This window comes from Chrysemys picta, chromosome 1 (assembly GCF_011386835.1).
Source record: "Chrysemys picta bellii isolate R12L10 chromosome 1, ASM1138683v2, whole genome shotgun sequence".
Classification (NCBI taxonomy): domain Eukaryota; kingdom Metazoa; phylum Chordata; order Testudines; family Emydidae; genus Chrysemys; species Chrysemys picta.
Window position 1 is genome coordinate 48725428 of NC_088791.1, and position 24895 is coordinate 48750322.

Genomic DNA, 24895 nt, shown 5'->3' on the forward strand with positions numbered 1-24895 from the left:
CTAGTAAACCTAATTATTTTAGGAAACATAGAGGATTCTTCCACATTTTGGCTCCTAATCAATAGCATAAATAAATTATTGCCCATTAAATTTGTTCCAGGATTGAACAAATGGCTCTTTTAAAAGCTTACAATAAGTCTATTCTATATTAATGGATTAAGAACTTTAAAAGTTACATTCAGTTAATCCGAAGAATGCTAACAACCATGTACAATTTATTAGTGTCACTCAAAAGAAACAGTGAGTTTGTTCAATTTGAATATCTTAGACATCTGATTAACTCTTGCATTATGGGATATACAAATCCAGATTCACATTAGTTTATTGTAAAGGTTGGGGGTGGGGGTTCCTCCTACTGTAAAGTACAGCAAATTGGAGAAAAAAGTACTAAATGTAATGTTCTTTCTTAGCACTTCTAATTTTTTAAATTAAATTGCATGTTCAATAAAGTCTTAAGAAACCTGTTAGATGCACTTGAAAATGCAATACTGGTCAAATGCGCAGTCTTCTTTAGTAATGTGGGAATTGATAAAAATGCTAAAGTTGTTGCCTATAAATGTTGTCTTAATGAAAAGAGGACCTGTAGCAGGGAGAAAGTAGTAGAACTATGACCCAAGGCTGCTTTAATATATGTTACTTTCTGTCATAAGCAGATACACGAGCAATGGCAAAGGAGAGGCAAAAAAAGGACAACCACAACCTCAGTGAGTATATGTTCTACTTCTATATCATTATATGTTGTGTACAGAGAGAACAGAAACAGAGTGTGCCACCTATCAGCTATCTGCTGTTGTCCAAAACTAACAGAAATGATCTGTTTCTGGAGGGAAGACACAAAAGAACTCCACAAATACATTGCTTTCTTTCCTGAGATGATGAAATAATACCATGCACTTGTTTAACATTTTTAACCTTTGATGTACTTTACATATTTTCATGAATTAATTCTTACAGCATATAGTTATAAATAAAAACGTATAATAAATTATATAATAGTAGTGATTTAAGGTGGCAACCAAGACTGAGGCTCCATTTTTCTAGGCACTGTACAAATAAATAGCAAGAGATAGTCCCGGCCTCAAAGAACCTACAGTCCAAACAAAGACGGGCAAAGAGTGGGAGGGGACACAGAGATAAAGTGACTTGCCCAAGGTCACACAGTGAGCTGGTGACAAAGCTGGAATGAGAAACATGGTCTGCCGACTCCCAGTGTGATACACTGTCCACTAGACCATACTGCTTTCCTTACTTCTGTGAATTATGTATGTATTATTATCCCCATTTTACAGAATAGGAAACTGAGACCCAACTATTCAATGACTTCCCAATTCTGTGGTCAGCATCAGACTAGGATTAGATCTCAGGAGTTCTTATCTCTCCATCTGCTCAGATAACTTTTGACGTAGGTTAAGCAGGATACTTCCTGGCATGGTACTGGGAGTGTAGTATCACCCACCCACCCACCATGCAAGCTACTCTTCACTTGCTGTAGAGTAATTTTTGCTCACTTAGCCTCCCCCCCTCCAGAAGGTATCCTTGTTTCCACCCAGATGTTTGTGGATGGGGCCTTTGGCTTACAAACACACCCTGGAAATCTTTCTGATGGCGGCTGTGGCATCCTTTTTGAAGCCCTGCAGCAGCCACTGCCTGTTTCAGATGATTGGCCAGAAATGGAGTTCCTTCTGAAGGAGGAAAAGACCCAGGTAGGAAACTCCAGGTGTTGCTGAGTTGTTTGGATTAATGAGACGGAGGAAAGAGAGGAGCAAGCATACATTAGGGGTGCCAAATCTTGTCTTTGCTTAGTTTGCTCCCTCCGACTGCTAGACCATAATCACCACATGCAAATTAGCTAATTAGGCATCTCAGTGGGTGAGAAGGGTGCATTTAATTGTACACAATATTGGAGGCTGGGTTGAAGCCTAGCTATATGTCATGACTACAATATTCTGCCATGGGGCATGTTTCACATTGCTTTGGTTTTGTGTGGTTTTAGAGCTTAGACTCTATCTGGAGGCTAACCCTACTATCTGTTTGCTTGTACATATTAAGGCATTGAATATAAAGGTTTTGCTGGTGTGATTTAAAAAATAACTCTTTAAAGTAAGCTCTTTTATGAGGATCATATTTTTTAGAGATGGTCTGAAGAGGATTTGAACTACACTAGCATTCAGATACCAGGCGCAATTAAAGTTCACATTTTGTAATTATGATCAAAATTTTGCAAGTACATCTGAAGAGGAACTGGAAAAACAGGCCGCATAAATTTCTGGAACCAAAATCATGGAGATAGGTTTGGATCTCAGAAATCAACTCTAACCTATATGAAACTGTAAGATTTTGGACGGGTCCCTATGGTTTTTAACTTTGTTTTTAAAATAAATGTTGAAGCTTGTTAGGTGTTTCATGCTACACCAGATCAACAGTCACTTCCTAGCAGGTGCCATAATGGAAGGTGTAGTGGTTGATAGCTTTATGCAGTGTTTTGTTTAGTTATCTCAAAAATAAATTCCATGTGTTCACTTTGGAACAAAATGCTCTATCACCTTGTCCTTATAATACAGACATGCTGATGATATAACTAGTTTCCTCAGTAATGCGCACTCCCATTGGCAACACATAAAAGGGAGAATACACCCTTTCCTGGGTAAAATTATTAACCAGTAGACTAGACATCCTATTTATGTCTGTCTTCTTATTGTTTTAAAAGAATTAATAGGGTGAGGGAGTGTAAGTTGCCTGATGCTTTGACCCAGATACTTGGCTTAAGCGGCCAGGTGCATTTTCAGAGTCTCATCTCTTAGAAGGTGGCAGGCATCCCCAGAACCATACCGTTGGCTTGTCTACACAGTGGGCTAACATGCTATATTCAGGAGTGTTTTCTAAAGCTCACTAAGGTATTGCTCATTAATTAGCTCACATAGACCCCGCTAGTGCACTTTAATGTAGTGTCATTTGAAACAATAAAGTGCACTAGGGTAACTTTAGTGCTCCCCACTAGGGTGTCCATGGACCAATTAATGTGCAACACAGTGTGCTTTAGAAAGCATACCCCCCTAGATTATATTACCCCATTGGGTAGACACGCCTTCATTGTGTAGGTAACTGGAGAAAAGTGGTTTGGAAAGCAAGGGTGGATTCCCTAGATTGGTGAGGGGAGAGGGAGGGAAAGAAGAAGGAGAAAGGGTGACAAGACTGTTGATTGAGGGAGACTCTCATATATCTTACTGGACCGCAATGCTATGAGGATGAAAGGACCTGAGTAGTCAGAGAGAGGGGAGAGCTTTTAAGGGATCAAAGCTGTTTACTTTTCTTTTTTTCCCCTCTGTAACTAAACTGAGAATGTCTTATCTAGCTCATCTTATGAGTAGTGTAAATCTAGATATGTTAAGCAAACTGCTTGTTTTGTTTTCATTTCATCTTCTCTTTGTTTCTGATAAATCTTGGTTTAAGATTGCAGTTGTGTGGGTAAGTTTTATAGACATAACTAAGGAGAGGTGCTGAAGGGTAAAAACTTTCTGGAATGCAACCTTTACTTCGTCTCTATTGAGGGGCATGGTCAGAGATGTCCTCTTCCAGTGATTCACATGGCTATCAGTCTGCAGCAGGTGAACACAAAGGGAGAAGCTGAAGCACTTACCAGGAAACAAGAGTTGGTTGGGCTGTTGGTCACAATCCATAAAGGGAGTTTTTTACTGATTAAGGACTGTGGGATCCCATAATGTTCCTATTGAAATCAATGGCAAAAATCTATGGCTCTCAGGATTGAGTCCTACATAGGAAGAATTTGGGAAATGGAAAGTTAAGTATGACTTTATAAGCAAGCTGAGCCCAATTCATTCCTAGGATTGTGGGCCCACAGTGGAGGCAAGTGCACCAGCTACTTTGAGGACCAGAAATGGCCATTACAGGCAGGAGAATGGATGTAGACAGGGGACAATCACAGGCACCTAGTACATGTGATACTGGTGTTTCTATGGAACCCCAACCATAGTAAATGGTGGCAACCTTAACCCATCTGCCCTGAAGTAATGCCCCTGCAGAGAGAACTGCCCCTGTGGGTGGAGGGATATGAATTTGCTCCCTTCTGGACCACAGCAGTAAGTCAGTTGCATTAAAAATCAAAGCAAACCTACATTACTAAGACCCTGAGACAAGTAGGCAAAGGGATGTTGAGCTATACAGGTTTTGAATTTGATTCGGTAACTTATTATTTCTAAGCTAACTACAGGATTAATTCTATCATTGTAAATCAGAATCTATTGCACTGGTCCTTATATTGGTCTGCTGTTTTTAACTAATTAAAATGTTTCATTAGGCCTTTTCCAAAGAATGTTTCATAATGAAAATAGTAAATTGTTCTTTTTTTTTTAAAACAGTTGAAAGAAGAAGAAGGTATAATATTAATTACCGAATTAAGGAGCTTGGCACGCTTATTCCAAAATCTAATGATCCGTGAGTTCAACAGTCATTTCTATAATAATGTCTATAGTATAAATATAGAGGAGAAGGTGCAATAAGATAACCATGAAAATGGCTAATAGGATACAGAGACTTTCCCTTCTAGGTCACTAGTTCAAATCCAGCCCAGCTGGTCAGATAGGTAGCAAAAATCATTAACCTCTGATGGCTGTAATGAAAAGAGTTGGTGGTCTTATTGCATTTCCTCAGACAGAAGTCTCCACACCACAAAAACTACCATTACATCTGGGAATAATTGCTATGCCTGTTTGGAGTCTCACCAGCGAGGCCCTGGGTAGAATGATAATGGAGAATGAACTCCCTTCTCATCCCTAGAAATGGTCCCTTTAATGGGATGAAGCAGCATGTGCACTGCTGCTACCTGCTCTTTAGATAAACAGAATAATTCAGTCTCTAAGGCTGTTGATTTGGCACCTTTCATAAAAAATTACATTCACTGAAAAAAGAAGCTGAAAGGCGAGGGAAAATCAGGTACTTTGAATTGGTACAAAAATGGCTATAATTTTTATACCAATGTATAAATAAATGTATGGTAACTCAAATGTTATGCTGCTAAACCCTACTGCATTCTCTTAATGTTTATATTTTCATCATCCCTTTTAATTTATTTGTAAGAAAATAGTTTGTGTTGTCAACAGTTCTGTTTAATAGATAGTATCTAAAGATTAGCTTTTGGAAAGTCTTTGCAATCAGCGTGGCCTATTAAAAGAGTCGACTTTAACTCTTTTAACATAGAAACTTTCAAAACTCTTCAGTAAACAAAATGGGAGGAGGGAAGACACACCATAGTAAAGCCTATTGCAGGATTAGCAAGAACAATTCAGTAAATTATTTAAAGCCTAGACTTTTAGCTTTGGATTTTTCATGTCACTGAGTCAAGCCTAAAGAGTATGCACCAGTATGATTGTGACTTGGATATAATTGGTTATACAAATATTGTGGGTTTCATTTGTTCATCAGTTTGGCTTTGTGATGCTCAGAATAAAATTTTCTGTTGACACTTCAGCCTTTTTTCCTCAGGGCTAAGAAGTTTTTTTTATTAAATTAAGGATTTTTATAATACTAATAAAGCTGTGTGAGACTTACATAAGTATAAGCGTGGCATGACAAGCCACTTTGAGTGAAATCGCCAATGAGAAAATTAACACAGTCACAGTCCTTTTTAGGGAATGACATTTTCACAAGCTCAGCTTGTTCTCTGGCTTCAATCCAAAATGGATAAAATGGGCATGTTGTTGTTGATGCTACTAATACAATGATGGGTGTACCAATTCAGATAAAGTAAGACCACCCCTGAGCCCCCAAAGAAGATTTTGTTCACATCAGATGTCCTGTATAGACGTATTGGTAATATTGGTTTTAATTTTAGTGTTATATTGGACAGTACTTTAGACCATTTAAATAAAGAATTGTGAGGAAAGATTACTCTGAGAAACAGTGGATGGCACTGTTGGTTTGCAGCTATGAAGTGCAAGTCTTGAACTGTGATTAGAAATGGGCGAGAGCTGCAAACTTCAGATATGAATCAACATTTTTCAAAAGTATGTAGGGGTGTTTGGGTTGAATATTTTGGTTTGGATTCAAGTCTTGTTTTGATATTTCATACATTATACTGATCTCCTGTTAAAACACATACATTGGCCTTAAATCTGTTGTGGTGCTTCCACAAACACATGATGGATTTAAACTCATGTCACTCAGTGAAGCCTAGAGAGTATGCACCTGTATTTTGGTGATGTCGCTTTACAGTTTTTTTGGGAAAAATAATGAATATGTCACATTTTTGTTTCTTTCGGTACTTGCCTGGTTAGATGACGTGACAGTCACAAAATGACCAATGGATTTGGGTGCCTCCATTTTTAAGTTCCCAAGTTGAGGCACTTTGAAAGGGCCTGATTTTCAGAGGGCATGTGCTCAGTACTTTCTGAAAATCAGGCCCCTTTAAAGTGTCTCAATTTAGTTAATCATCCCAAAATTGAGGCATCCACAATCACTTTTGAAAATGTAGCAAATGTAATCTATTATGTATATAAATATAGGCCATAATCTAATTTACTACTGTCTGGTCAGATTAAAATGCTTCAACGAATTAATGTATATGAAGTTCCCTTTATTTGTAATGACAAATTATCCTGTGCCTTGAGCCCATCACATCTATCAATTACTGCTTCGTGGCATGGTACGTCAGCAACTCCCTACACCCTCTATTGAGGCTCTTGTTCTGCCTACCATCCACCTTCCTCTTCTCCCAGTCAGCTCTCTTTCTTTAAAACACACTGCTTTATTCTATCACTCTGTAACTTTCCTCAAATCAATATTGTCACCATATTTACTAATTTTAAAAGATGTTTCTGACACTGGGGACTTGGTTGCAAGGGGAAAAGCTTGGATGATAGTTGGACTAATAACAGTGAAGCAAATCATCCTTAGCATTGGAAGAACAATGCTACTGCAACTGAGGCAGAGTGATTAGAATGCCTATCCTGGATGGCTTCCTTTGAGAAGATCACATTCAAAATCAGGATCAAAAAGGATATTTATAGAGGCCTCTTATGAGGAGGACATGTCTAGAGGGGTTCTGCAAGGGTCTGTCCTGGGTCTGGTACTAGTCAATGTTTTCATTAATGTCTTGGATAAGAGAGTGGATTGTATCCTTATAAAATTTGTGGATGACACCAAGCTGGGTGGGATTGCTAGCATTTTGGAGGATAGGTTTAGAATTCAAAATGACCTTGACAAATTAGAGGACTGTTCTGAAATCAACAGGATGAAATTCAGTAAAGACAAGTGCAAAGTACTACACTTAGAAAGGGAAAAAAACAGATGCATAGCTACAAAATTGGGAATAACAGGCTTGGTGGAAGTACTGTTGAAAAGGATCTGGGGGTTACAGTGGATCGCAAATTGAATATGAGCCAACAGTGTGATACAGTTGCAAAAAAAGCTAATATTCTGGGGTGTATTAACAGGAGTGTCATATGTAAGACATGGGAAGTAATTGTCTCACTCTAATCAGCACTAGTGAGGCGTCAGTTGGAGTATTGTGTCCGTTCTGGGCACCATGCTGTAGGAAAGATGTGGACAAATTGGAGAGAGTCCAAAGGACAGCAACAAAAATGATGAAAGGTTTAGCAAATCTGCCCTGCGAGGAAAGGTTAAAACAACTGGGCATGTTTTAGACTTGAGAAAAGAAGACTGGGAGGAGTGTGTGTGTGTGCGGGGCGGGGGGGGGGGAGGGGGGCTGATAAGTCTTCAACTATGTTAAGGGCTGTTATTCAGAGGACTATGATCAATTGTTCTTCATGTCATCTGAAGGTAGGACAAGCAGCAAGGGAGATTTAGGTTCGACATTAGGAAAATCTTTTGAACTCTAAGGATAGCTAAGCACTGGAATAGGCTTCCAAAGCAGATTGTGGAATCCTCATCACTGAAGGTGTTTAAGAATAGGTTAGACAAACACCTTCAGGGAATGGTCTAGGTTTACTTGGTCCTGAGTCAGTGCAGAGGGCTGGACTAGATCACCTTTGGAGGTCCCTTCCAGCCCTACATTTCTATGATTCTATGATCTACCTTTACAGGGCAGATTTTGCTTCTTCGAAGTGTTTGTATCTCACTTTTATTTTCTTGTGTCTTTGCTGAACTTGTTTCGATCCAGTTGAACTTCAGGGGGGACTCACTTCTGACTGCATTTAAATCCCTTTTCTTCTTTTTAGTTTAATTTTATGCTTAGTGGCATGGATTATGTTGCTTAATGGAATAGATGTTTTGAATTTGCTTTATCAGTGGGAGAAAACTTGAGGTGGGAATGTTGTCTCTATTAAGTTACAAAATACTTTGTCTTTTTAGTTTAATTTTAAGTGCTTAGATATCCAAGTGATGGGTACTTTCAAAATGCAAAACTATTAACAGGTAAGTAAAATCATTTAAAAATAAAACTGGATAAAAACACAACCAAACATTGATATTTTGCTGAAAATTCAAAACCAGTGCATTTAAATATATGTATTTTTTCCATTTTCCCTTTCATGTGTCTCAGCACTTCCAAGTTCCAGTTCTGATTGGTTAAACCAGGCTCCAGCTGGAACCTGGAAGTGCCAAAATACTAACTGTCTCTCTCATGGTATCTCCAGTGAAACTGAAGAAGAAATGGAAAGAATATTTCTTATCCCAGAGCCGTGAGCCGCAGCAGCGGCAGGTACTGGACTCCTGCCCCTCCTTCCCTCCGGCAGCAGGGCTCGGGTTTTCATCCCCCCGTCAGCCCTAATTTGTCACCGTTATTTTTAGTAAAAGTCAAGGACAGATCACAGGCTTCTGTGAATTTTTGTTTATTGCCCATAACCTGTGCCTAACTTTTACTAAAAATAAAAGTGACAAAATCTTAACCATACACATAATATAATAGTCTGGGGTCAGATTATTGTTACAGTAGCACATAGATGCCATGGGCAGTACTGAGGTTTCACTGTGATGGACTAACACATAGGAAGACACAGTAGGGCTGGATTAAGGAGCAGGTGACCCAAGTGACCGTCTGGGGTGCTGGGCTTGGGAAGCAGTGGGCTTGGGGTGCTGGTTTTCGTTGTTAGTGACAAAAGGGAAAATTAGAATGTTTGAAGTAAATGTTTCAGGTATTCTGTATGCGGTTTCATTTTTCACTAACCTCCTAGAACGTTCTGGATCTTTGTAGAATCTCATGGAACATACCAGACTTTCTGAGAACTACATTTTCCTCAAACCTCCTAGAATGTTGTCAGCCATGCCCTCGCGGGTATATAAGGGACGGGGTATTGCCAGTCAGTCAGTGAGATATAAGAACAGACTGAAGTGAAAGCCAAGCTGCGATATTGGGAACCTTGTTTTATTGTAAAAAGAAGAACAGGAGTACTTGTGGCACCTTAGAGACTAACAAATTTATTAGAGCATAAGCTTTCGTGGACTACAGCCCACTTCTTCGGATGCATATAGAATGGAACATATAGTGAGGAGATATATATACACACATACAGAGAGCATAAACAGGTGGGAGTTGTCTTACCAACTCTGAGAGGCCAATTAATTAAGAGAAAAAAAACTTTTGAAGTGATAATCAAGCTAGCCCAGTACAGACTGTTAAGAAGTGTGAGAATACTTACAAGGGGAGATAGATTCAATGTCTTCGAGACACCACTGACTTCCTGAGGAAACTACAATCCATCGGTGATCTTCCAGAAAACACCATCCTGGCCACTATGGATGTAGAAGCCCTCTACACCAATATTCCACACAAAGATGGACTACAAGCTATCAGGAACAGTATCCCTGATAATGTCACAGCTAACCTGGTGGCTGAACTTTGTGATTTTGTCCTCACCCACAACTATTTCACATTTGGGGACAATATATACCTTCAAGTCAGCGGCACTGCTATGGGTACCCGCATGGCCCCACAATATGCCAACATTTTTATGGCTGACTTAGAACAACGCTTCCTTAGCTCTCGTCCCCTAACGCCCCTACTCTACTTGCGCTACATTGATGACATCTTCATCATCTGGACCCATGGAAAAGAAGCCCTTGAGGAATTTCACCATGATTTCAATAATTTCCATCCCACCATCAACCTCAGCCTAGATCAATCCACACAAGCGGTCCATTTCCTGGACACTACTGTGCTAATAAGCGATGGTCACATAAATACCACCCTATACCGGAAACCTACTGACCGCTACACTTACCTACATGCCTCCAGCTTCCATCCAGGACACACCACACCACACGATCCATTGTCTACAGCCAAGCTCTAAGATATAACCGCATTTGCTCCAATCCCTCGGATAGAGACAAGCACCTACAAGATCTCTATCAAGCATTCTTAAAACTACAATACCCACCTGCTGAAGTGAAAAAACAGATTGACAGAGCCAGACGAGTACCCAGAAGTCACCTCCTACAAGACAGGCCCAACAAAGAAAATAACAGAACACCACTAGCTGTCACCTTCAGCCCCCAACTAAAACCTCTCCAGCGCATCATCAGAGATCTACAACCTATCCTGAAAGATGATCCTTTACTCTCACAGATCTTGGGAGACAGACCTGTCCTCGCTTACAGACAACCCCCCAACCTAAAGCAAATACTCACCAGCAACCACACATCACTGAACAAAACCATTAACCCAGGAACCTATCCTTGTAACAAACCCCGATGCCAACTCTGTCCACATATCTATTCAAGTGACATCATCATAGGACCTAATCACATCAGCCATACCATCAGGGGCTCGTTCACCTGCACATCTACCAATGTGATATATGCCATCATGTGCCAGCAATGCCCCTCTGCCATGTACATTGGCCAAACCGGAGAGTCTCTACGCAAAAGAATTAATGGACACAAATCTGACATCAGGAATCAAAATACTCAAAAACCAGTGGGAGAACACTTTAACCTGTCTGGTCATTCAGTGACAGACCTGCGGGTGGCTATATTACAACAGAAAAACTTCAAAAACAGACTCCAACGAGAGACTGCTGAGCTAGAATTGATATGCAAACTAGACACAATCAACTCCGGTTTGAATAAGGACTGGGAATGGCTGAGCCATTACAAACATTGAATCTATCTCCCCTTGTAAGTATTCTCACACTTCTTAACTGTCTGTACTGGGCTAGCTTGATTATCACTTCAAACGTTTTTTTTTTTCTCTTAATTAATTGGCCTCTCAGAGTTGGTAAGACAACTCCCACCTGTTTATGCTCTCTGTATGTGTGTATATATATCTCCTCACTATATGTTCCATTCTATATGCATCCGATGAAGTGGGCTGTAGCCCACGAAAGCTTATGCTCTAATAAATTTGTTAGTCTCTAAGGTGCCACAAGTACTCCTGTTCTTCTTTTTGCGGATACAGACTAACACGGCTGCTACTCTGAAACTTGTTTTATTGTGTAATTGAGAAAGTGTACTTGTGTTTTAAGACTTGAACAGTGAAGTAGTTACTAATAGTTTGGCTTTCTGGGGCTCATCAGGTGAGTTGTCCACTTAACATAATGGTAATTTCCTCAATTTGGTAGAACTCCATGGAAATACAACAATGTCATGCATGAGCACCTACGTCAAGTAGTTTGTAAAAAAGCTATGGACCATTACTGCAGCAAAACAATTCAAAATGAATTGATTGACCTTATGGCAAGGAAGGTGCTTGATAACATATTGATGCAGCTTGGCAAAGCGAAGTACTATGCCATAATAATGGAATGCACTCATGACATTAGTCACAGTGAAAAGATGTCATTTACAGTAAGATTTGTTGACAATGAGGATGGCTGTATCCAAGTAAAAACACTTTATCTGTTTCCAGTCCGTGGATGACTCTACTGGAAAAGGCCTAACAGAACTATTTATGAACATTTTGAATGAGAGTAAAATAAAGCTTCGAACTGCTGCAGCCAAGGCTATGACAATGGCACTAAAATGAAGGGAAGAAACAGGGTTGTCTAGGCAAGGACCCTTGCACTGAATCCAAGAGCTTTCGTCATGCCTTTTGGATGCCATTCCCTCACCCTGGTTGTGTCAGATGCAGTGTCGTCTTCTTTAAATTCAGTATCTTCAGATTACAGCAAAGGATATATCTCCTGTTTTCAGCATCAACTATTAGATAGAAAATCCTCATGAACAATGTTACAAATCTGACTGTGAAGCCACTAAGTGACACTCACTGGGAGAGCTGTATTGTCAGTATAAGGGCAGTGAGGTACCAAACGACAGAGGTTTACAAAGCCCTGATGGAATTGGCACCGTCAAGTAAAGCCAAGGCCGGAATCTGACACGAGATGCACAGCCTGGCAAACTAGAACACTGATTTCAAATTTCTGGTCTCAATTATAGTTTGCCATGATCTCCTGTTCTAAGTAAACATTATAAGCAAGGTATTACGAACTCAGTCGATGGACATTGCGACTGCTACTACTTTGATGAGAAGCTGCCTTGCTTTTGTTGTGGCCTACAGAGACAATGGATTTAAAGATACCATCACTGCTGCCAAAGAAATGGCAGACAACTTAGGAGTTGAATGTGTCTTCAAGGAAACTTGTATTCCTCAGAAGAAGAGACAGCTTGGCTATGAGGGCAGAGATGAGGTGATGGGAAACTAGGAAGAGGGAGTTTTTTTGCTCACTTGTTGACACCACTCGAGTGTCCATCGAAGAAAGGTTCAGATAAATGAAGCACCACAAAAAGACCTGGGTGGTTTTGTATGACCTTAGTAAGCTGCCGGTGGACAGGAAAACACTCTTGAATAATTGTACTACCTTCACTGGACGCTGACACATGGGGAATGTTCGGACATCAATGATAAAGACCTATACGTCGAATTAGACAACATCTGTTACATTTTGCGACATGGGAAGCATTCTCCACTCCAAGTTCTCCAGTTCATTCATGATGCAGAGCTGAAGGACACCTTTCCTACTGTGTGGATAGCTTTGAGGATTCTGCTCATGCTGCCAGTCACAGCCACGAGTGATGAGCACAGCTTTTCAAAGCTCAGGCTCATTAAAACTTATCTTCGATCGATGATGGTCAACAAGATATTGACATTGCTTGCTATTTTATCACTTGAAAATTCCATTGGCTAGTCTTTGGATCTCTCTGACGCTGTGCTTCAGTTTGTGTGGGCAAAGGCAAGAAAAGCGACCTTTTGAACTAAAACACTAGGGCAGTGTTTCTCAAACTGAGGTTGCCGCTTGTGTAGGGAAAGCCCCTGGCAGGCCAGGCCGTCTTGTTTACCTGCCCTGTCCGCAGGTCCAGCTGATTGCGGCTCCCACGGGACGAGGTTCACTGCTCCAGGCAAATGGGAGCTGCTGGACGCGTACGGGCCGAGGGACTTACTTGAGAAACACTGGACTAGGGTTAACCTTCTAAGGCTGTCACCTACTGTAAAACTATTTAATACTGGTCCACCCAATCTTGGTGCACAGTTCAATTACTTTATGTTAGTACATTTCAGTTACTCTTAAAATTAAAAAGTTTCTATAAACTTAGAGGAAACGATCTTTTTATTTGCTTATATATGGCATGAATAAATAAAGATTTACAGATCCTAGCATGCAGATTTATTGTCTTATATGACAGGGAAAACCTTGCATGCAAATGGTGTATCAAAATTGTGAAATGGGCTATATATTACATATGTAATAAAAATATGGTATTCAAAATTTTAATAAATGGAAGGGGAGCACTGAAGATGCTCCTCACATGGGGCGCCATTAGGTCTAGGGCTGGCCCTGGACACAGTCCTTATTGTGAAGAGTTTACAATCTGAGGTCGTAGTCCTGCAAGTGCTTATTGAGATTAAGTGACCTGCTCTTGTGTCTTGAGTTACATATGTAAGTATTTACAAGACTTGGGCCTAATTTAAGACATTACATTAGTATGACAAGCAATAGAAAAGAATGGGGAAAGAGGACAAGAATAATAAGTAAGGTCTGAAGGTCTACAGGCTAGTTATATGCACAATTTGATGATTCTGAATTATTTAAAATGTAGCCGTTTTTAAACATTGCTTTAAAATATTATTTACAAAATCAATCAAATAAATAACATCTAACATCAACTGCTTGACTTTGCAGATTCTCAGATGAGTTTGCAGCACTGGTAGCTAGAAAATCACAATTCTCTCTGTAAACTGAGCGAGGTTGATATAGAAATTACTGGAATAAACATGGAATTCCACAATGCCACTTTCAGTCACTTTTCACTTAACTTTAACTGCATTTCAACTTCAAATTTTGAAGTTTTGAAGAACAGGAAATTGTTACGGGAATTGCTACATTATACTGATGTTATTTTTTTTTTAAGTGACAATATTTTTCAGATTCTATGATTTTTTCCTCTTAATGTTGAGGAACTCACTTCTCAAGGAAGTGAAGGCCAAGTACTAACTAGAGCTAGGCATACTGCAGGTAATTGTTACGCAAGCTGTGAGGTGGCTGCCTTATGCTGCGCTGCCAGCAGAAGGTGGTGCTAACGTGGGCATAGCTGTCCCAGGAAAATCACACCAGTGGAAGGGGAACCTCTGTGATGTAGAGCCAGCACAGAAGCTCTTTCATCATCTCTCCTCTGCTGCTGACATAAATAAGTATGGATGGAGCAAAGGGCCTATGGATGGCGCTGTCATACACCAGCTGATCCAAAACCAATCCTTTGCTGTTGCATGCCTTTCCCCTCCCTGCATAAGTCCTAGTATATGAGGGAACTTCTGTCTCTATTTCATGCACTGGAAGGATTAGCTATAATACTCTTATTTCATAAGACATCCCACCATATATTTGCCAATTAGGAGGAATTTTGTACTTACTATCAGGTATTGAATAATACGCTTGTTGGATATCACACTTAAGAAATTGTGACCTAATCGTTCAGTCCAGAACTTCCAGACTTAAAAGCAAGGATTCAAATTTCTTTACTAAAATGATATCAGAAGGACTGCAAGCTTTTCATCAGAGTTCACACTGGTGGGCAAGCCCCTCAAATTTGTTAACGTCACCTTATGAACTGTCTAGCATTTGTGCCTTAACATTTGTGAGCCATATAGCAGTTAACTATTTCCATTGTAAATCTGAATGTAGCAATTAGACTCTCAGTGAAGATCTAACTTAAAGAAAGAGATAAAAATAGCACCATTATATCAGTAGAAATGTCCAGCCAGCACAATTAGGAAATGTAAATAATATTCAGAACATGATATTAAGGTTACTAACATTATACTGTAAAAAAAAAAAAGATTTCCAGTTGTTGATTAGTGGGTTCAAAACACAGTCTATAACACATGATTTATTCTAATGTCTAGGAGGAATATACACTGAAAAAACTTTTTTGTCAAAATTTGCCTGTTTTTGAATAACAACACTTGTGTGAAACTGTTGCAAAAAATATTGGAGTTTTGTATGAATTATTTTTCCACTGTGAGGATGACTCTATCTTAATCATTTCTAATTTGTTGAACATTGAAGTATCTTGGCACCTAATTTTGCAGCATTATATTCTTTATTTTCAAGCTGAGCCAGTTGGTTGTGAGTGGTCACATGGTATTATTCTGGTTCCTTTATAGGATAGACTGATCTTATGTGGATAGGATGATTGGCAAAACCCATTTTGGATGTATTTCTCTGAAAAATATGCTATAAGTATTCTTATTTCGGTATCACTTTGCAAAATTGCCATGAAAATTTACCAAATCAGGCACAAGATCTAGGCACTCACTTTTTTCCTTGAAAATAGAGAAAATATAAATGATATTTTAGTCACCACAAGTTAGTGGGTGAGTACAGTTTTCCAAGGCTGTCTCTGAAATAGTCGAAAGAAGTCTCATTCTGTGCTCTTTTGGTGCCTACAGTCCAAAAATCAATGGGAACTGATTATTGATTTGTTTTAAAATTTATATTTCATTTTCACCATTTACAGAGCATATACGAGTATACATTCATGGACCTGATCCTGCAAAGCAGCCTATATGGGGGTTACCTCTTACCCCACCTTCAGATCCGAAGTGACTACATCCAATCAGTGTCAGAGATCATGGCAACAGCACTAGTACTGCCCCTCTCTGGTCCACCAAAGGCACCCACTCTCAGGCTTGTGACTCCCTGGCTGTCATGTCTCTTGGGAAGAGACATGCGTCTCACTCCCTCCTGACCAGGGTATTTCCAGGTGGCACAGTTTCTTGCCTGCTCTGTGAATTCCCCAGCAAGTCAGACTGCCTGAGCAGGCCTGCTTTGCTTTTCTCCTCATAGGCTTTAATCAGTGTAATTGCCCATAGTTATAAGGTACTACACACATTTTCCTAATCAAGCCATTTATTCTTAAGGTGAAAACATTATAGAGAAAATATTTTAAAATAATAAAGAAACCTACACACATGCTTATCAGAGCTCATTGCAACTCCAGCAAGGGTTCTGATAGGAAACAGTCCTTCAAACCCCACTAAGGGGTTTTCTGTGGTTCATACAAGTTACAAGTTCATAACCACCTTGGCTCAGAACGAGCACACTCATGAATGTATGAGCCACTCCTGTATACGGATTGGGCCTCTGATCTTGTCCTCATATAACAGGCGATCAGCGGACAAAGGTCCCCATCTCAGGGGCTGGGCAATGCTTCAAAAGGCTGAGTTCTTACATAACCAGAGGTATATTAGTATATACCACCCCTTAGAGATTTCGTGGGAGACTCCACTTTAAAAGTTCATACTTGTCTGGTCCATTGTTTCAAATAGTCCTTGGAAGCTCATAATACTTCCCAGGGTTTACATTAGCCATGTTTCCCTACTAGAAATGTTACATACAATCCCACAATAATATGTAATCATTTGCATATTTAATACAATGAGCTCCTAAAACTTAATTCAATAAGGTTTGTTCAGAATATTACAGGAAATTATCATATCTGTCACAATCAGCTATTACATACACAGGACCCGGGGCCATGTGAGTTCTTTCCTCTGTATGGACTCCTACAGGCATTCTGTCTGAAATTGGTAACACGGATTTGCTAAAATCTTGCATTCTGTATCTGTCATGCAGGCTGTACCCATACCTGTATTATAAGATTTAGAACTATATCAAAAAATCTGGATGCTTCATAAACCCCTTTTTCTTTTCAAGGCCACACATCCACAAAGTCCTTGAGTGCAATGTTAACTTTAAGCACATTGACTTTAATGGGACTACTTGTGTGCTTACAATTAAGCATGTGCTTAAGATCTTTGTTTGATCAGTCCCACAGTCAGTCTGATACTTGGAGAAGAAGTATTTGGGATGTATTTTTATTTGTGCTGCTTAACCAGCTATATATTGTTTCAAGTGTGGTCAAAGGGTTTGATTGTGATTGCTAAACTATAATTTGTCTGCTTCACCATCAGTGAGGACCAGCATTCAGCCCAGACCATTTTTTTCCCGACAAGCATAAAAGCTACCTCATTAGAAAGTCAGGTAAAAGGAGTAGTATATTTGAAATGATCTTTAAAAATTTAGGCTTAAGTCCTCAGTAATGTATATTTCCTAGTTCATTAATGCAGAAATATTGCACAGAGATTTTAATCTTAGAGTTAATAATAAAAGCAATTTTCACTAAAAATATAAAAACTGTAATGGTAGAATCATGATATTGCATTTTAGCTCTCCCACAAAAAGTCACTTTATTACTTTCTTTTGACACTTATTTTCATTCTGGGATTAATTTTACTATATAAGGGCTTCTTAACTATTCTATTAAAATTTCCATTCAGAAGCAATAATATCTAAGAGTGAATAATAGTCATGTAAATCATTATTTCATATTAATGTAAAAGATTTTGTAAGTTCTTATGAATTCTGCTGACATGCACAATTGTGAAAAGGTTATCTCTACATTCTGCAGTGATATGCGCTGGAACAAAGGAACTATTTTAAAAGCATCAGTGGAGTACATCAAGTGGCTACAAAAAGAACAACAGAGAGCTAGAGAATTAGAACACAGACAGAAGAAATTAGAGCAGACTAACAGAAGACTTCTACTTCGAATTCAGGTTTGTATAAGAATGTCACTATGAACTACAAAGATTTCTCACTACTTATCCATCATCAAATTTAATTCATCTATATCATTTTTTCTTCTAAATGTCATTTATTAAAAGTGGATTGGCCATTTCAGGAATGGTACAATTTTACATAATTTTACGAGTCCGTATTTATTGCTATGCAAGTTCTTTAGATTTCTAGAAAAATCCTTTGATAATTGGGCCTTATGCAAGGTAACATATCTATAGAGAACTAATACAATATTTTGAAGAAATGTTGCCTTCTTATGTAGTATATCTACATTATAACTACAGAAAAAAATTCATTTGTTTCCCTAAAACAATATTGAACACTAAATCCTCCTCCATATTTTCTTTTTCTCTTTGTAAAATTTCCACGGCATTGCATTGCCTTGGGGTACATTGTGCCATGTTATATTAAGTCACACATCATCTGTTCATGTGACATAAAGTATCAGAATCTGGGTCTCCATAGCTTGAAATGCAAGATTTAAAGAAATATATCATCAGGTAAGGTACCTGCTATCTCTCCAAATAGCAGCCTTGAATTTTTGTGGATAATTAATAAGTAGAAATGTCTGCAGCATTTTTCTATCACTTTTAAGTGGTTCAGTACTGTAGGTAATGGTATTATGGGGGCTGTCATATCTCCTATATTCCTATAGGGCATCCACTTAACTACAGGCTGAGAATTAAAAAGAAAACCAGCCCATGTTGTTTATTGCTATTTATCATGGATTGTCCATATATTGTATTTTGAAACATATTGCCACAACTGGATTAAAAATTACAGTGCATGTGCATGTACAATATGTATGTCTATTTCTTACCTTCTAAAGAAATCAAGTTCCCTTCCAAAATCATTATTTAAATCTTTTTTGTTTGAAACCATAGGAACTAGAAATACAGGCTCGTGCACATGGGCTACCACTCATATCTTCATTCAGTGCTGTGGATGTAGCTGCCCAGGTCATCAAGCAACAGACATATCCAGAGGAGAATTCCATAGACTATTCTCAGCAACTGGTTCTGGTACATGGACCAAGTGCTGACCTTTGTGATGGATCAACAGCCTTTTCTGATCCTCTCTCGCATTTCACCGATTTGTCTTTTAGCGCTGCTTCAAAAGAAGAACACAGGTTGGAGGAAATCTTGCTGGATGACACAATATCGCCATTTGGAACAGATCCACTCTTGTCTTCAATATCGCCTGCTGCATCAAAAGAGAGCAGCAGAAGAAGTAGCTTTAGCACAGATGATGGAGATGATTTCTAAAACTAGAAAGGGCATAATTAATTTTTATAATCATTTGCTGGTGCTAAGAGATTGTGTTATGAATTTAAGTGTGATGTTTGTACTCAGTTCAAAGAAGGTGGAGAACTGTTGTGCACATAAGCTGCTGCATGGGTAGGATGTAGGTGAGTGCATATTTCACAGAAAGACGAAAGATGGACATGGATTCATATCTCTTTGCCCAAAATTGACTACATCTGTTCAGAGCTAGCATTTGCACAAACTCTTCCTTATTCACTGGGAAGGCTTTAGCCATTTCCCCCCCGCATTCTCACAGCAGTATTAAGATGGTTCCCAGGAAAATGAACACCCACATTGCAAAAACATATTCAAATGCTCTGTTGAATCTACCACTCGCTTCTCTCAAATTTAACGATGTTTTAGTCAGAAATATTTGTTAATTTCTTTTTAAGTGAAAAGGAGAAATTTCAATGAATACAATTGCAACACAACAATGAGGAAATGTTTGAATGTGATGTTCCTGCAATAGAGAGGTTACAAACATCAAAAAAAGGGAGCACAGCGCTCTTGTCAGAGTAAAGTCAGCATAAATTCAGTGCTTCATGAACTGCATCTCTTTCTTTTTATAATGAAACCACAAAGTCCATAAAGTTGTTTTTAGAATCCTTATAATTTCCGTTTTATTCCCATTTAGAAAAGTATCCAATATTTTATGTTTATTTTCGAACACTTTACTGCAACCGAAGAAAAACAAAAACTAACATAATGATAGTGATTTAAAAGAATTAATTAGACAGAAACAGATGCAAGGTTTAAGCAGCTTCAAGGCAGATTCTGTTCAGGCAACAGAACATACTAAGAATGCAGGTATGTTCAAGACACAATTAACATATTCAGTGTTACAGTTAGTACAAATAAAAACAGCCATTAATGCTAATATGGCTAACACCAGCTCTTTGTTGCAAACTCTTCTCTCTACTGTTTTTCTGAGAAAGCTTTTTCCAGATGTGAATTGTACCTTGTTTCCTGTTATGGCATAATCAGGTTTTTCTAAATGGACTATATCTAATTTGATACCTACGTCTATGAGCCAGTTGGATATGGAAGGCAATGCATTGGATTCCCATTATATACATTTTGTCAGAGAATTTCACTTTAAATTCGTCTCTAGATTCACTATAAAAATGAAGTAGGCAGACCTTGGAATCATAAGGGATATTCCTGATACCTATTGATATGATCTACTGCTTTCTAACATGCTAGTATTGGGCACTCACAAAACATGAGGTTTGGCAGTTGGAGGGCAGGTAGAAGACACATGATTTTTGTACATAGTGGGATTTTGGAGAGTGATGTATATACTTGGAATAGATGATGTGCAATCATTCTAATTCTAATAGTAATTAATTATAATTATTATAATTCTAATAGTAATACACTGGAAATTGAGCTGGCCCAAGTTCTTCAAAGCTTTCCTCAACTGAGTCAAAAGAGCATTGTGGGGGTCTTGGTGCAAGTCAAAAAATGTTTCAAAAGTAAAAGTGTTGTGTTCCACTTTGCTCTGACAGAGCCTGCCTAAAAAAGGTATCTTATAGATATGGGTAGTGGAGTAGCTAAGGGAGAGTCAATTGGGCTGCTAGTTGAGTGAATGGACATTTATTGTCCAAGAATAAGTCTTTACCCTGATAGATTCGTTTTCTTTAAAAAAAAACAAATTGTGCCCAGAAGTCAAATGAGACCTCCTGGAATATCCATTCAGGTTGCTAAATGGATAGTTCCCTTAGATAAATGTTTTTACAGGGGCCATAGCCCAGGCCTGACTAGTGAGCTACAGCATATCCAAACAGTTTGAGGTCTATAGTTTCCTTATCTGGTGTACTCTTGATGGAATTTTATCTTCTCATTCCATTTCACTTGGACTGACTTCAGTGCATTGCTAGGAGTTTAAGATATGGATTTATAAATTGTATAATTGCATCCAAGGGTCTAGAAAGCATTGCAGACATGTAGTAAAACCAATCTCTATCTGTCTAAAGGAAACATTTGAGTTTTTCTGTCAACTCAAAGAGTTCTATTAGCTCATATAAATCAAATGATTTAGACTGTAAGTGCTTTGGGGCAGGGACTCTCTTGTTATATGAGTGTATGAGTGCCTATTGCAATGGGGCTCTGATCCTTGATTGAGGCCCCTAGTTGTTACTACAATGCAAATAATAAATAATAACAACTGACATGTTAAGTATTTTTTTTTAAAGAACATAGGGAAGGGGAGCATGAAGGGAATTGAATATAGGAAGAAGAGCCATTTTAATTAGAATAGCTCAGTAAACTAGGGTCATCAGGAGAAGAGCCTACTTCACTAGAGTTCACAGTTTTGTCAGGGACTAGCTCAGTGGTTTTCAACCCGCAGGCCGCATGCGGCCCAATTAGCACACAGCTGCGGCCTAGCTCAGCTGTGTGCTAAAGGCTTCTCCATGTGGTGGGATCTGGGTTCCTGGCTGCCTGCAGTGACAGGGTTTGGGGCTGCCGCCCAGCCCCACAAGCTCTGGGGGTCTGGGGTGGGACAGCCGCCTGGCCCTGTGAGCTCTGCGGTCGGGCACCGGCTGGCCCTGCGAGCTCTGAGGGTCGGGCAGCCAGCCAGTCCTGTGAGCTCCAGGGGTCTGGGGTCAGGGTCTGGGCTGCCGGTCCTCTGCCACCCGGCCCCTGCAGCCCAGGTAACACATTGTGGGCCGCATATGTAGCCCACAATGATAAATAAGTTGAGAACCACTGGACTAACTTGTAGTGAAAGTCAAATACAAAATAGGATATATCCAAAGTAACATTCATGCACAGATTCCTAATTTACGATGTGTATTGCCCATTTCGACCGCCAAAGGGAGGGAATTGTTGGCCAATGTCAAGTATTTTCATTTGTCTTTGTGCTGTAGTTTCTACTACATTAGTTTTAAATACACCAATGTGAGTTTGCTCATAATGGAGAAAAAGATATTAAATATGAATGTGTTACATGATTTTCCCATTGAATTTTTAGACCATACCTAGGAACCATATTGACTTTAAGGAAGATCCTGAATTTAATCACTTCTACAAGTGCTGCCCTAAAAAAGTATTACAGTGCATCCATGAATTTTTTTAAAATTCATTTTTATTCATCTTACAATGCCCTCAATATGAAACACCAGATGTATTTTCTGCATGAGAAATCTAACAGGCGGTGCTTCTATTTCCAGATAATGACTGCTGTCTCTGCAAATAAATATATTGACAACAACTACACTCTCATCAAGCTGTAGTCATTCATGAAATGCTTATGTTAATGCACATGATGATAATGCCGTGTCAATGCCATCAAATCATTTTTCCAGTAGAAATTCATCATTTCAAATAATCATTAGGTATTTTCATGAATTACTACAACTTAATAAAAGATATAGTGTCACCCCTGAAATCAGTGATATAGAGTGGAAAATACTTCCCCGATCCATCTGCTAGGGGATGAATCTTTGGGGGAAAAAGAAAATTAAGTTGGCTGCTTAGTGGCAGAGTCTATAGTTTCCTGGTTTGATCTATTAATACAAACATGTTAATGCTTACAAAAACGGCAATGGAGAGGTGCCCTACTGAGTTAAGGAAGCTTCAGAGAAGGCTAGATGGCCAGAGCTATCTCTGTGTTGGTCTCACTATCCAAAACTTCCTAGAATAACAAATTCTCTGTGTCAGCTCAGCTTTAGGGAGATAGTACTAAAGCTTAGTACTTTTTAAACCAGGGCACAATGCTTTCTTCATTGCACACCTGTGCAGAGGAAAGGGATTTGATGAATATGGGGACAAATCCTGAAGCAAAACTCCTATTGATGTCAATGAGTAAATTATGTATTGGGACTGCAGGTTTTGGTGCATGAGCACTATGTCCAAATTATTTCTAATACAGCCTTGTTTGTTGAAGTCTTATACAAGAGGTGTGGAGTGTGTCTATGACTCAGGCCCTAAGAAAGAAAACTCCTACAATTCTTCTAGGATATCCACTATCCACAGGTGCTGGAACTAGGGGTGCTGGGGGTGCAGCAGCACCCTCTGGCTTGAAGTGGTTTCCATCATATACAGGGTTTACAGGTTGGTTCAATGGCTCTCTGCACCCCCACTACACAAATTGTTCCAGCACCCCTGCCACTATCTTCATTTTTTACAGATATGTTAAATGAGGAGCTTTTGCCCATTTTCATATTAAAAGCTGGTTGTCATATTCTTACAGTATACATGAACCAGTGAACTGATAATTATACAAAAGGAAAGGGAGTTGAAATATTACCATCTTGTTTAATTCATGAAATGGATATAGATACTATACTAAGAAACGAGACCTAAATTATTTCACTATCTACACTGGGGATACTGTTTGAAAAGGTACAGTAAGTGCAAACATTTTAACAAACAGAACTGCAGTTGCTTTATAGGGTAAAGGACTAAATATAATTCAGTCATTTAATCTTAATAAGAACATTGTTATTATAATTCCTTTTGACTTTAATAGGGCTGTATATATGAATGGAGGTTGTAAAATTATTGTAATTTAAAATTATGTTAAATCTGTTAGAGCATTTACATTACTAGCATGAGACTAGAATATTTTTATAATAATTGCTATTTTTCATTGTTAACCATACAGTATCTTGTTTTCTAAGTAAATGTATGTGACAGAATATACTTTATTACATACTGTACATGCAATCTTTATAAAAATACACTTGATATGTCCTGGTATTTTATGTTTATTATATTAATACAATTAAAGAACTAAAATTAAAACATTTTTTTTATATATCCCTTGTGAAATCTCACTGTCCAGACTCACTAAGAACTCACTGCAAAACAATATAATAACATCAGCCAAGAGCATCTGAGGAGATACCTACTAGACTTCACAACTGCTAAACATTTAGTCCATTAGGATACATCATGATCCATTAATGAATATAATTGATATATTCTTTAATATGTTCTCCTGCCGTCTGCTTATTCCTGCTGCTAAGGTTTTGATTTATGGAAAGTGTTTTCAGAATGTTGCAAAATTGCTAGCAGGCATGATGGTATCTGTTAAATCACTAAGATGCTCTACAAAAATCTTTTACTATACTAGAAGTTCCCCAGACAACCTAGGATAAACAGAATATTGTGTTTTAAGATGTAAAACATTTTTAAAGCTGATAATTAGGCAACATTTTGAATTAGGTTAGGATTTGGGTTGAACATTTTGAATTACTAATATCAGAAGTGCCATCTCAAGAATATAGCTGGCATTTATGTACATGAATAGTACAAATATTGTTAAATAGGAATATATATTTCTAGGATTTTGGTAGCATTTTTGTTTATTTCTTTGAAAATAAGGATTTTCGTTGTTTTATACAGCACTAGATAAACATTTTATTTAAAATGAAGATAGTATTGTCATCTTTATTATTATTATTATTCCATTAGTCCATTCATTAAGATTTCCCTAATTAATGTTAAAAACTGAACAGGCTAATTATTGCTTGCATACTAAAGTTCTGTGATTAGCCAAAAGGAAGGAAACTTTGCTTGTGCATACATTATACACAGATC

General features: G+C 38.5%; 1 protein-coding gene across 11 annotated transcripts in view; it reads left to right on the top strand.

Annotated features, from left to right (window-relative positions):
• TFEC (transcription factor EC) overlaps nucleotides 1-24110 on the top strand; it is a 206880-nt gene extending 182770 nt beyond the window's left edge. For 7 of the 11 annotated variants that reach the window (XM_065566512.1, XM_065566678.1, XM_065566737.1 and 4 more), the window contains 4 exons: nucleotides 651-704; nucleotides 4377-4452; nucleotides 17875-18022; nucleotides 18929-24110. In XM_065566512.1, coding sequence (XP_065422584.1) covers nucleotides 651-704; nucleotides 4377-4452; nucleotides 17875-18022; nucleotides 18929-19309 — 659 coding nt within the window. In that variant the 3' untranslated portion in view covers nucleotides 19310-24110. The remainder of the gene's footprint in view (nucleotides 1-650; nucleotides 705-4376; nucleotides 4453-17874; nucleotides 18023-18928) is intronic. The other 4 variants (XM_065566566.1, XM_042843679.2, XM_042843684.2 and 1 more) reach the window with 1 other exon arrangement.
• Nucleotides 24111-24895: the final 785 nt, after the last annotated feature.